At 44.7% G+C, this 13,469-nt stretch overlaps 1 protein-coding gene across 1 annotated transcript in view; it reads left to right on the top strand.

The window, feature by feature from the left end:
- The window catches only part of DNAI1 (dynein axonemal intermediate chain 1), a 148,426-nt gene that overhangs the window by 100,506 nt on the left and 34,451 nt on the right, over positions 1-13,469 (top strand). The window contains exons 17-18 of the mRNA XM_017746567.1: positions 5,300-5,448; positions 6,307-6,406. Coding sequence (XP_017602056.1) covers positions 5,300-5,448; positions 6,307-6,406 — 249 coding nt within the window. The remainder of the gene's footprint in view (positions 1-5,299; positions 5,449-6,306; positions 6,407-13,469) is intronic.

Below are 13,469 nucleotides of genomic sequence, written 5' to 3'. Positions count from 1 at the left end.
AGGAGGCTGACATGCAGACCAGATACATGCAGCCATCCCTAGAGGATGATGTAAACTCCTTCCCCCATATCCCACCTGCAAAATGAACCTGAAACAGAATAAGGACCCAAAGGAAATCATATTTTGAAATCAGTATCATTCATTTAGGGAAGATGTACTTAACAAATATGTATTCTTTGCAGAGGCATGATGCTGACTGAAATTTCTCCCTCTGCCAGGCAGTGTCTAGGGAGGAATTCTGAGTAGTGCTCACTTGCTTTGGACAAGACAGGTGCAGAAGGGAGGTGGGAGGAGTGGGCAGCTGAGCTGTTGGGCAGTGGGCAGGTGTACTGTTTTTTTGTTGATGCTTTCAGGACACATCCTGAAAACATCCATACAGTCATGGGCAGATATTCTGAGTTGTCTGGTCACACACAGGAGTTGGTGCCCTGGGTATTGCACTCTAAATTTAGGGGCACTGTTGTGTCTAATCCTGAGCAAAAGGCAGTAAGGAACCACAGGTTTTAACTTCCTCTGTGGCTGGGTGAGTGATGGATGTAGGTGAGTGTGGCAGTGGATGGTGAGTGTGAGGTGGGGGCCATCAGGAGAAATATTCAGGATGGTGTCCTGGCTGAGTTACTCAGGAAAGGAAACTCTTCATGGAGGAGCACTGGACAAGAGAGAATTCGATATTGAAAAAGCTGTAGGTGCTTTCTGCCTTGAATAATCTTCAGTGAAACTAGATCTAGGATAGGGTATTAACATAAGAAGTGATCCTAGCCATGAAGCTGCACAGATATTTTAGCAGTTCTTAAGTGGACAAATGTAGAAAGATGCTGTTACATAGCATCTCCCCTTTCTTTATCAGAGTTACTGGTAAGCAGCATTCTTGCATTGGTGAGCCTCAGTGAAAAGTGACCACTCTCAGATCATGCAACACAGCCCTATAAAATCCTGTTGTTCCCATGGCCAGGAAGAGGCTATCATCAATCAGACTGTAGGGGTTAACACAGGGAAGGGAGGTCTTGTGTCTAGCATGAGCAGGCTTCCACTGTATCTACAAAAAACATGGGGAAGAGTGCTTGCACCATTAGCATTCCCCAAGAGTTTGCTACAAGCAGTTTCAGAAGTTTTGGGGTCAGCTGCTGCTCCAGACATTTCTCAAGGACTACCATGCACCTTCATCATATTCTTTATTGAAACACTGCACATCTGAACCCATTACTGGAGCTGCCCGTGGACTGCCTCCCACAGCCTTACTCAGATACTGGGAGCAGGGACAGTCCCACAGTAGCCTGAGCAGCTCCAGTGCATGTTGAGTGAGAGGGACAGACTCCTCACATGCTGTCTGAGTCAGGGATCAAACATGGGCTGCTCTCCTCATGGGCCGAATTTTAGATTATTTATTAAATAAATTGGAAAGTGAATTCCAGGGAAACTTTTTTTTATTTCCCCAGAGACCAGGCATGCCCACAAATAGCATGATAATATGTTAATTCTTTAGCTGCAGAACAATTATGCTGAAGTTCTGAAAATGGCTTAGTTAATAGTGTTTCAGAAGCCAAGAAATCATTATCTAAATTACACACAGACCTATCTATTGCCCTTTTTTGTAGAGGAGAAACTGTTTCTGCATTAATATGATTCTGTAATGCAATTCTGAATTCTTTTTTTCATATCTTACTTGCTGTTCAGGAATTGTGCAGCTTGGTATCAAAAAATATGGTCTCTGAGATTTGTGTTGAAACATTGTGACTTCAAGTCTTTGGTCAGAATTATTTCCAATAAACAGGCCTTCAACAGAAAAATTGTGAGGACATTTGAATACACTCATGTAAGAAAGGTTTTGGGTTTTTTCAGTGTTAGGCAGTTTTCTTGAGAATGTAACAAATGAGTGCAAGATTGACTAGAAAGAAGGTTACTCTCATTTTAAACAAAACTTTTTTTTCACTCATGCTCATTCTCTAACACTACGTACCAGAACATTTGTATCTTTCTGTTTGGGACAGGATGACTATTATTATTACAGATGACAAAGGATGCTGGCTGTTGAATCCTTGTCACATATCTTGAGTTTTCCCTCAAAGAGAATGACAAAATGGTTTCTGGAGAGGCTCTGACTTCCAGTGACCCTTTAGTAATAGAGAGATCTTTTGCTTCAGAGTTTAGTCTTGCTTTGTCTTAGGCAAAGTTGTTTTCCTTGTCTGGATATTTAATGGTTTGAGTTCTGTTCCTCATCTTCTCACCACCTTATCTTTGGGGCTTCTGTCTGTGTTCTGTCTGGTTGTCTAGTTCCTGGACTGACTGTTTTTCATCAATTGCCACAGGTTCTTTCTTTTACTATTTCCTGTTGTTCCTCCTGATGTGTTCACGTGCCTCAGTTTCTACTTGTAAGCCCTTCTGCAAATCTCAGCATTTCTGGTACAGATCTCTACAAGCAGTCACTGAGCTAAAACCAGGAGAGCCTCTGGTGTAGCTGGTGACAGCCTGTCCACCACAACATGGAACACGTTTGTGTCAGTGGTTTCTGAAGAGGATCTGGATGTACTGAGGTGCCTGGAAGTGCCAGTGTTGGGCATCACTGTCTTTCTGTTGCCAGATACAAACCTCCTCTGAAAAAAATTGCTTTTGGATTTCTGTATTGCGTAGATTCTCAGTGTTCCTGTTAGTGAACTGAGGAAACCCTCTACCTTATAAGGACACAAATAACCATCCATTTACCATGTATGTGGGAGAGTTTTGTGTCAGACTAACGTCTAGCGTAAGCTGAAGTGCTGTTAACAAAGATTATTCGTAAGTTCTGTGTCCTCAGAGTTCTCCTTTTCTCCCAGTATTCCTCCCCCATGTTTTGTAGCCTTGTCAAGAGTCATCTTTGACTTATTTCCGGTATTGCCCTAGATGTATTTTTGCATTTCTGTCTCATCATAAAAATACTGTTTACCATTCAAACACATCTACCATCATTTAAGTAGGAGAAAAACACTCTCAGCAAATTGAAGCAGTGCTCTAGGGGATCAGATAGGCTGCACAAATTCCTTCTCTCTGAATCTAGTCATCCTCTTCAAAGCTATCCTGTCAGGACTTAGGTGTCACATATTCCAGAGGTTTTGTTTTCATCCTGACGTATCTAATAACTGTAGGGTTCTTGAACTGAATCATAGGGAACGACTTTACCAGCAGTTCTAGTTAGCTCAGAAACTCCAAGTTTGTGGTGTTTCTTCAAAATGCATCGTTGGGACAAAGCAGCCCTGTCTTGCACTCAGAGACAATGATAAGGGTTGTGGTGAATGTGGTGTGGAGCTGGCAGGAACTGCCAGAGCACAGTGGATGCCTTTGGGCTAAAGCATGCATGCAAGGTTCATTTCTCACAAGGGACACAGGTGGGGATATGTCCTACAGAAATCTTTTTGCTGCTGATTTCACAGAAAAAAATGCTGATCCCTTTCGTGTCATGGAGACTGCAAAGCCAGTGCTGTGGGTCAGCACATCCCAGAGTGTGATGGATCTCCTGTACCAATGCCCAGAGAGCTGCACTGATCAAGGGCTCAGCCCCCACAAGCCTTTGAAAGGAGGGTGCTGAGCATTACAGCTCTGTTGGAGGCAGGCAAATCTGGTTAACATCTCGCTCTTCAAAGTTCTCAGGTGTTAGGGACCTTCAATCCACACACTTGAAAGGACAGATGGATAAAGCAGCTTCTCTCTTGTGTTAATTACTTGTGACCTATTCTGTCTGTTTCCAGCAAAATGACTTTCAAAACAAGCCACTGATTTTCCTGATGGCTGAACATTAAGAATTATGAAGTAACGTTATGAAACATGACATTAAAGGAAATTTCTGTCCCATAATTAAATGCAGGGACAGCAAAACAGAGTATACAACAAACTATTAGCAAGCTATAGACACTGTCAGTAAATCTCAGTGGGACGTGAGCCACTTTCTTGTTTGCATTTCCTACCACAACAAGCCTCTCAGGGATGTAGGAGCTGCTACTGTGGGAATGGTTAGCACCCTTATTCCAGTACGTGCACCAGTGAACAGAACCCAGACAAGAAGTGTCACTTGTAATGAGCAGTTAAGCCTTATGATTAGTTAGATCTTTGGTTTGCAAGGATTAAAGTTCATGTAACACTTCAGCAATCCTGCTGCTTGGGCAGATGATGTGGTGCTGCATTCAGTAGGGAGTAATGAAAGGTTCTGAAAAGTCATTGTCTTGACAGTACTGAGGCAAACCAACAGAACATCCTGAAACCAACTCCAAGCTGCTGTATGGATACAGCTTGTGTGTGAGAACACAAGCAAAAGGACATTTCATGTGAGTTGGGGTCCTTGTTGCTAGTGAAGAAGCTTCTAATGTGCTTGGAGGGAAGGAGATTTGGGGGTGATAACCTAAAATTTCTGTGTACACAGAACTGACAGGATTTGGATCAAGTGCCCTTGCAGCCAGTTAGATTGTAATTTCTCCCTGCTTCATAAGCTCACACACAACTGGACTTTTCCAAGGGTCCCAAATGTTTTCCAGCTCTTGCAGACATCCTTTATTTTGCAATTCAGCAGCACCCACGGCTGTGATGCTGCTGGTCTGACCTTTGCATGTGTGTGTAGGCGTTGTCCAGTTCACAGGCTGCTGTTGGCTGCCATTCAGTGGGGCTCCCTGGCCTGTCAGGGACACGCCTGAGTCCTGGACAACCTCTGTGGTTCTCACACCCCTCTGGGAAGTCTCAAGTGGCACAACAGAAAGAGCTGCAGAGTTGCGCGATGGGGCAGGCTCTCTAAGCAGGCTGTCTGGGCTGGTGACAGGAAAGGACTTACAGCATGTTTCCAAACTCCTTAGAGTCAAAGGGACTGGTAGGACATTCTTGTGCTGACAGCACTGTTACTGGAGGTTTTAACTGTGACACTTCAAATGCACACAGTACTGTGAGCACACAGTGCTCCTGAGCAGCACAGGGATGTTCTCCCCTGCCTTGCTTGTGAACCTTTTACACAGGAGAAGCACAGCAGGAGCGCGGGCTGGCAGGAAGGCGATGCAGCTCCCACAGTGGAGAATGGTCTCTGAGGCCTGCTGTTTAAATCCAACCAGACAACTTCAATTCCTCTCTCTGTGTGTTGCAGAGGGGAACAGGATGTTGTCTGCAAGTGGGGTGAAACAGCATGTGCTAAATTACTGGTTTTCTGTAGCACCTGTGGGTACCAGCCACCTCTTCCCAGCCAGCCTGAAAGATCCTGAGAGGCCGTACGAGTATTCAGAGGCATCTTTCTGCAGGAATTTAAGCTTCAGGAGGTCTAACTCTGATTACTGAGTAGTTCTTTCCATTGCAGTGTTCAAAAAACTATTCAAGCCAGTTTCTGGATGTGTTTGATGCCCATCACATGGCTGTGGACTCGATCAGCTGGAATCCCTTCCACTTGAAAGTCTTCATTTCCTGCAGCTCTGACTGGACAGTCAAGATCTGGGATCACACCATCAAGTAGGTCCTGCTTGGTCCTGGTGTGGGCTAGGAGGTCCAGCTGACATGCCAGCAACACATGTTGACTCTGCTCAAACCTCAGTCTAGTTTCCCTCCCAGGTGTTGATAAAGCTAATTGCTTTTTTGGTTTTTTACTCAGATTTATACTCCCCAGGTATGAGATATAAGATTTAGTATTGGCTGCCCCAGGAACATGCCAAGCAGTGTAGCTCAGCACAGGGCCTGACTGCTTTACCTCAGACCTGGCTTCCTTCAGGCAGGACCTACTGTGGCAGAGAAATACTACAGAGAAATGTCAGGGACCAGCTTTTAGCTTCAGGAGCCAGAAACCTGCTAAGAGCTAGAGAAGCAAAAAAAAAAAAAAAAAAAAATTGGAACACTTTAAAATATGGAATGAAGTTCAGGGTTAGTGGTTAAAGAATGTCTGGTTTCAATCAGGAAATTGATTTTATTGTGAATCAGTCAGAGTCACATATTTCCTGTTGCCAATACTGCTATAATATTCAATGTTGTTGTCAGAAGTCCAGAAAAGTGAGATAACTTCTTCCCATATGATTATTAATATTGACCAGAGAGACTCCATCTTGCTATGTGTGTTGGGAAGAAGCTTTCAAAATGCTTTCAGGAAGAAAGAAAGAAACATACTACCTCTCTTCTCATTGCAGCGGGTCAAATCCTGACCCATTTGTATTGCTGCTCAGCTTTGCTTTGCATTTGGCTCAGAGCCTGCCTGTTATCTGGCATAGAGAAACACCCCATCTCACACTTGTGCAACACCCAAGTGTTCATGGCTCAGTGTTACACTTCCGGAGTGTGATGTGTTTCCATGAATTCTTTTCTCTGTGTCTTTTTTTATAGGACTCCGATGTTTGTTTTTGACCTGGGTACTGCTGTAGGGGATGTTGCATGGTCTACTTACTCCTCCACGGTGTTTGCTGCAGTCACCATTGATGGCCAGGTGAGAGGCTGGGAGCAACACTGCTCTGATTCAAGCTGAGAGAAAGTCAAAGGAGATTAGGGCTGAGCGTGGGAATGGGCCAGCCCAATCCCGGCTGAGCGTATCAGGGAGCCATCTTCCCACCCTCTCCTGTACTTTCCTGCCTTTGGCATACATATCCCTGGGCATTAATCTCTCAGTCCTTCTCAAATTAGGTGTTGCAAATGCGTACAAGTCCCTCCCTGCTCTCCTGTTAACCGTATGAGTGCAGGTGTGCAGCTTGCACATGGTATGATTAAAACACTGAACTTCCTCGATATGACATCCCCAGTATATCCCTGGGGATGGAGAGATGATATTCCAGATCAGAACTCCCCTATATGAGCTGATATCAGGGCATTGGTTCCGAATTTTCAAGGTGTAGAGAAACAACAGAATAAAATGGTTATATACTTACACTGATATTAAAAAATCGATTATGGTAATATACCCAGGGTCAGCCAATAGAACTTCGTTCCAATTAAGTAAGATCAACATTTTTCCACCATGTGGGGCTGTCTCTAAGAGTAATAGTTTGGTAGTGAACTGCGTAGACCAATCCTAATATTGACATGATGGCAGTTATATTTTTGCATCTAGTCATCCCTTGCAGTAGCTCAGATGGTTAATATGGGCTTGGCAAGTACCCAGGACATGTAGCTATCCATCAATACTGGTTTGGTAATGTATGAACATGTTGTAAAGCCCTGTTACCATGGGCTTTATGTTTAGCTGGTATAAACTGGAAAGTCTGTGAAGTTTGGCCAAAATTACTCTAGCAAAAGGATGGCCTTTATGTATCCCTATCATTGAATTGATGCCTTGGCTACTTTATTGGAGTTTAACCTTTATGTTATAGCAAGAAAATAATTTCACTGATACGCTGGCTCAGGCTGTGAATTTGTCTCTCCTAAGCAACAGAAATCTCATCATTGGGTCATCTGGTCTCCCTGGAAAGCCCAGGATGCCACAGCCTATGCAAATTTGATGCTCTTCCCTCACAGTCAGGGTCAGAATGGGGTCCTTCTTTTGTGGATCTGTCTGTCCCCAGTCTCCCATACACCAAATGAAGGGCCTGCATGAAGGCAGTGAGTACATCAGTCACACCCTCTGACTTGTTTTCCACAAGTGACATCATGTGTGCAATGGTTCTGCTGGCTGTCACAGCTTTGCTTGAGTGCTGGGGTGAGCAAGGCAGAGAGCTGTGGGTACCCCAGCTGTGCCTAACTGTGGGGAAGAGGATGGAGATGTCTGCAGGCAGGGGTTCATCCTGGGCAGCATGAGCAGATGGAGGGTAAACACACTGTGTACTTGGATTTCTTATTTATGTGGTCAAGTTTTGGCACTGATAGTTCATCTCTAGAGATGCTTCACGCCACTTGGGTTCATTCTCAGAGCTTTACCTACTGCAGAGAAACTGCTGTGGACTTGGCAAGAGTTTGTGCCATGGGGTCTTCCCATCCCACTGACAGCCTGTCCTAGACACATTAGCCACAGCATCCATGGACCCGGAGTCCATATAAGGCTACTGATAAGGCAAAAGCCTGTTTGAGTTGGCAGCACTGCACCTAGGGTATCTCACCTTGGCTATCATTGGATCTAATTCAGTAATCCTAAATAAAACCTAATTTATTAGGATATAATTCTGCTTTATGCCTTCTATCCCAAACTCTGAGAAGAGTGGCCATCAACCAGGAGCAGCCCAAAACTGGGCTGCCTAGCAGGACAGGTCAAGCCAAGAGCTGCCTTCCCATTGCAGTAGGCTGGCAGCTGATGCTGATAGAGATACTGAGCCTCTGTGTTAGCTACTAACCATGCTGGCTGCAGCAGGGTGTGTCTGAGACATAGCTTAGTTGCTCTTGTTGAACAGAATCTTCTAGATCTGCAGGGGAAGTGGAATAAATAGTTGTTTACAGCCACTTCTATTCTGGACATATTCCACTTTGTAGCAGAGTGCACTTCTTGTGAATAACTCAGTGCCTCGCAAAGGGCAGGCTCCATTAATGCTGGGAAAAAAATCTGCATTAACAGGAAGTTCTATGATTCTCCAGAGCAGAAAAATACAGGACATGAAGCCAGAAAATAAAACATTAAAGGCCTCGTGTTTGCAAACAGACTCTGTCTTGGCATCTGCGCATAATCATGCCTGCAAAATTTGAAGGTTGCTTGGAGGTGGTTTTAAAATCAGGCCCTAAGTGCAGTCTTCAAGAGATGCCTGGCATATTCTGTTAAAAACTTATCCTTATTCAAACTGATGATAATGTCCAAAACATCCAAATGTGTGTGAGCCCCTTAAGACTGACTTGGAAATCGGGGCATTTTAGAATACAAAAATCTCTCAATCCCCATGAATCCAGGAGGCAGGGATTTAATAAAAGCTGTAAATATCAGGGTCATTATGATAAAATGTGTTTTTTGGCAGCTGGACATGTGCTTTGGACAGCACTACCTCTTCATAAATAACCCAAGTGTGCACATTCTGCCACTGGTGCAGTGGATAGTAACTGCTACTATTGCTCTCCATCATGTTCTGGTTAATTTCCTTAGTCTCCTGCTCTGCTTGCTGATCATTTTATTCCAGAAAGATCATAAACAGAGATTCATAAAAGAGAACACCTTGTGTTGTAAATGGTAAAAGCCTGACAAGAAGGAAAAAGCTAACTGGGATGAGAGACCTGCTTTGGAAATTAAAAAAATTGGAGTGGATTTGAATACCTGGACACTTACATTTAGGGTATGGGAAATGTGGGGATATTCTTCAGCTTATTGTAAGAACAGAGGGCAGCATTTGCTTTTGGGAGTTTGCTTTAAGTCCATCTTAAACTTATGTTTAAAGCAGAAAAAAAATTGGAACACGTAAAACTGGGAGTCATACCTGAAATTTCTTCTTGGTCCTCAGAGTTGACCCTTCTTTAGGCAGAAGGTTAGACACTTCTGTGAGTCTCTTTCAACCTGAATTGCCTTCTAATCCTATCACCCTGTGAAATGTCCTGTGTGAAAAGGAGGATCCCAGGGGTTGTATCACAGGGTTTTACACAGTACAAGTCCATTTGCTCTCATGTTTTTGTGAGCTGTGTTCTTCATTACAAGTGCAGCAAGAGGAAGGTCGTGTTATAACCATCTTTAGTAAAAATTGATGGCCACAAGATAAATGCCATCCAAGTGTTCACTCTGCAGAGAAAACTCATCAGACATATGCTCCAGGGCTTTTCCCCATTAGTTGTTGACCTTTCAAGATGTGAAATTCTTGAAACAACCCAAACCTTCAGGAAGTTAGTTAATGGTTTGTGCTGCTGCTCAGGAAGCAAGAGTGCTCTTTCCTGCTTATATAAACCTATTTTACTGTTTGTACAACTGTTTTGAATGAGAAGTCTTGAAGACCAGCTTTCTGTTGTATCTCACTCACAGGATAACGTGCCAAGGTTATTCTGCCAGCTGGTCTTGCTGCCCATCCTTTCTGAGCTAAGAGAGAAGGATTTGCTTAGTGCTGGCACGTGTGTGAGTGTACACAGAGCAATTTGCAGAAACTTGCTGCCCATTTAGGATTGATAGAAGCAAAAGCCAACCTCCATTTTTAAAACATGAATGATTTTTCAGACAAGAGGCTTGTTAAACCTTTCAGGTTTGCAAATATTTCTCTGGGTATTTTTGACGTAGTCCTGCCTCTCCTTGTAGGGCATGAATGAGGGGTGCCAGCAGGCCTCTCATCTGTTGATGCTTTTGCCTGGCGGTGTCCGGACAGTGAGCATGACCACAGATGCCCCTGCTGCATCTGAGTCTTTCCTCCTACCCTTCTGCAGTAGCTCAGGGGGATTATCCATGCCTTATGGGGACCCTACTAGCTCTGCAGGGCTGGGACAAGGTCTTTCCTGTCTCTCTTCATTGTGGCCAGGGCAATTGAAGGGGTGTAAAGACACCAAATTAGCGTAAGTCTCTGCCATCACCCAGAAGGACCTTTGAGCAGGGTGATGTGGGTAGGAGCTTTCTTAAAGTGGCTTTGAAATTGTATTTGCAGTGTAAGTGGCTGTTTGTTGTAAAACTGTTCATTTTCTTCTGCTGCAAAACCTAAAGGCTCATTCTTATTCCCTGCTGAATCTTTGCGATTGATGTGGACAGCTGGAGAGTCAGCTTTAGAACAAGGACTGGTGGCGTGTCAGTGCTCAAAGAGATAGATGGTCAGAGTCCCAAAATTAATGCTGCCTTCACTTTGTGCCAATTAGACTGTTCCCCATTCTCCACCTCCTGCCACCAGACTCTTTGTGTATCGGCATTTCTCTCCATTGGCAGCTGTTTTTAGGGAATAAAGCTGGCCTGGAAGGCTTTAGTTTGCTATTCCAGGCTCCGAGCCCTCACTTCTCTACTGATGCAGCCCCCATCCCATCATAGCATGCTCTAGTGGGCTCCAAGCCTCAAAATATGCATCAGGCATCTGAGGACACTACTGCTCACTCACATCCATTAGCTACTGATTGCAGGTGAGGTGACGTTATCAGCATGGTAGTTGGTTTCAGTGCAAAGTCAAATTTAAACCACTTTTGTTGATGGCTTTGCAGGAATTGTTTTTTTACACAGAGGCTCACAGGCCAGTTTTTCATTACTAAATGTATTGCTCTTTCAGATTAAAAAATCCAGCATTTTGACAAAACTGATCTGCTGAGATTAACTAGTTCATTCAGCCACATAGGAACCAGGTTTGCCTTTTTCTGCTTCACGGATGTGTGAATCAAAAAAATGACTTTGACAGCATCTCAAAAGATTTTGTGTGTTGATTCATCTGTTAGACTTTGCATAAAAACCTACTGGGGGCACAGAGTCCAACAGGAGAATCTGCAAGAGTCTCTGCTCTTAATTAATTAATTAATTCACTGCTAGGAATGGCTCCTCACTTAGGTTTGAATTTGCAAGTTTAGACTGTTGTTGTTTGGTCCACTGAGAGCCTCCAGCTGTCTGTCAAATCCTTCTGTACAGAGAAAGCAGCTCCTGAACCTTGATCTTTCTTCCTTGGCATTTTATAATGACCTGCAATCTGTGCAGGTTCATTTTAAATGCCAATCTCCAAACCATGACAGTTCAGTACCTGCCTTGTGAGCAGCTGTGCTGGCCTGCCATGGGGTGTAGGTGGCAGAGAGCAGGGACTGTCTCTCCCATCAGATGTGGTGCTGCCCTTTCTTGTGCAACTGCCTGCCCTTGCCCATGCCCCGGCCTCCAGTGCTGACTCTCCCTGGCAGGGCATAGCCAGGACCCTGCCAACTTGTGAGAGGTGGAACCTGGTCATGGTGTGCGAGGACAGTTTCAGCCTGCCATCAGGGACTGGGCTGTGGGTCACAGCAGAGAGAGCACAGGGGGACTGGCACAGCTGGGGTGTATTCAGGTAGCTCAGCCTTGGGAAATTTGCCCTGGGGCACTTAAAGGACTGGATGAAACTGTCTTCCTGTTGTTTTTCAGGTGTTTGTGGCAGATGGCAGAGTAGGGAAGTGTCAGAAGACTGGAAGAAAGACTCTTTGCCCAGTATTCAGGACTGTAACAGTGCAGAAGAGATTAGCCAGACTAAATAAGCTATCTAGAAAGATCCTGGCACAAATCATTGGTTATTCTGTTTGTGAGCACTGGTAGATCAAGGAGCAGACAGTCTAATAAGGCTTTACTAAGGCCATATAGCATAAAACCAATCTAATGTTGTTCTTAAGAGTAACTGGCCTTGTAGATCAGAGGAAGGGGATGTAGCACATGCTTATGGGTTGACTTCAGGAGCATTGTTTCATCCTAACCACTGAGGCATTCAGGAGAGAGCCAGGCTGGCAGAAGTGGTGACTGACAAGGAACTTAGCTTGGATAAACAAGCGCTTTCTTGTAAAACAATGTGTTGGGGTTTCCAGAAGAGGCCAAATGGTCCTCAGCTTGTCTGAATGAACAGCAGCTCCTCTACATGCTGAGGCTTCGATTTCTTACTGGCTTGTGGGAGCTGAGTCAAATCACCTAAGGCTGATGCTGTTTTCCTACCATGTCAAATTGGGAATGACCCAGTTCTTACTGAAAGAGGAGAAGATGAGAGATGCAGCCCTACAGCTAAGTCAGGTGACAGGCATTCTTTTCCCTGCTGTGTCATGCGCCCTGAACCAGAGGGCTGGGGTGCTGCAGGACAGAGGGATGTGCTTACCTCTCTTCCATACCTCAGAACATGCAGCTGGCTCCTGGCTCAAGCCCAAGAAGTAGCTTTCACACATGCCTGCTCCTCCTCCAAAGCTACCTCTGAACATACCTGTAACGGAGCTGGGCCTGTTCTTTCACCAGTAACATGAAAGTGCTGTGAAAGCCCATGAGTTTTATGATCAGGACCGCTGTGGACCAGGATTCCTGTGTTGTCATTGCAGAAGAATGGAGGCAATGAGTGTTTTCTGAGTCGGGTCTCCTTTTCTCCTGCCAGGACCCTGACTGCTCTGCGTGTCAGAGGGGCAGGGTCTTACAACATTCTTTTGTAACTGAAAAATGTCCTGCTAGAGAAAATTAACTGTGTTGGAAGCTGTTCTCACTACAGTGTCAGTACAGAAATCAAGCAAGCTAAGGTCTCCAGTGCAGGGCAAGCTGGGCTGCTCTGCCTGCCCAAAGCCTTTGGCATGCTCCAGTAGCTGTCATGGTGCTAGACAGAGTCTGGGGGTGGTCTGCCCACTTGTTAAGTGTATTACCTGAGAGTTTGAAACAAATCATCTGTGGAGTTTGCGAATGGATGAGGGATCACGATTCAGTCAAGAAAATGAGGTAGATCGATCAAAAGGACAGTGAAAGCCAAGCACTGAAAGAGATGTCAACTGGTAAAGGGCAGCATGGTATTAAATTATCCCTCACCTTTTGCTCTTACACTGATTTTATTCTTTGTTGCCAAGTTACCAGGCATATCTGCCTTGATCTTACACACATATATATTTCCCCATCTTGGTTCTGGTTGCCATCAGGTTGTTTTTGAACATGCTAGCATTGTCCAGCCCACTGCTGGGGAATGAAGGCTTGTAAGGCTGGAATAAAAGGACAGGAAAGGCTCCAGCCATGG

This window comes from Corvus brachyrhynchos, unplaced genomic scaffold, assembly GCF_000691975.1.
Source record: "Corvus brachyrhynchos isolate BGI_N302 unplaced genomic scaffold, ASM69197v1 scaffold139, whole genome shotgun sequence".
NCBI lineage: Eukaryota > Metazoa > Chordata > Aves > Passeriformes > Corvidae > Corvus > Corvus brachyrhynchos.
This window is presented reverse-complemented; position numbering and strand designations above follow the sequence as displayed.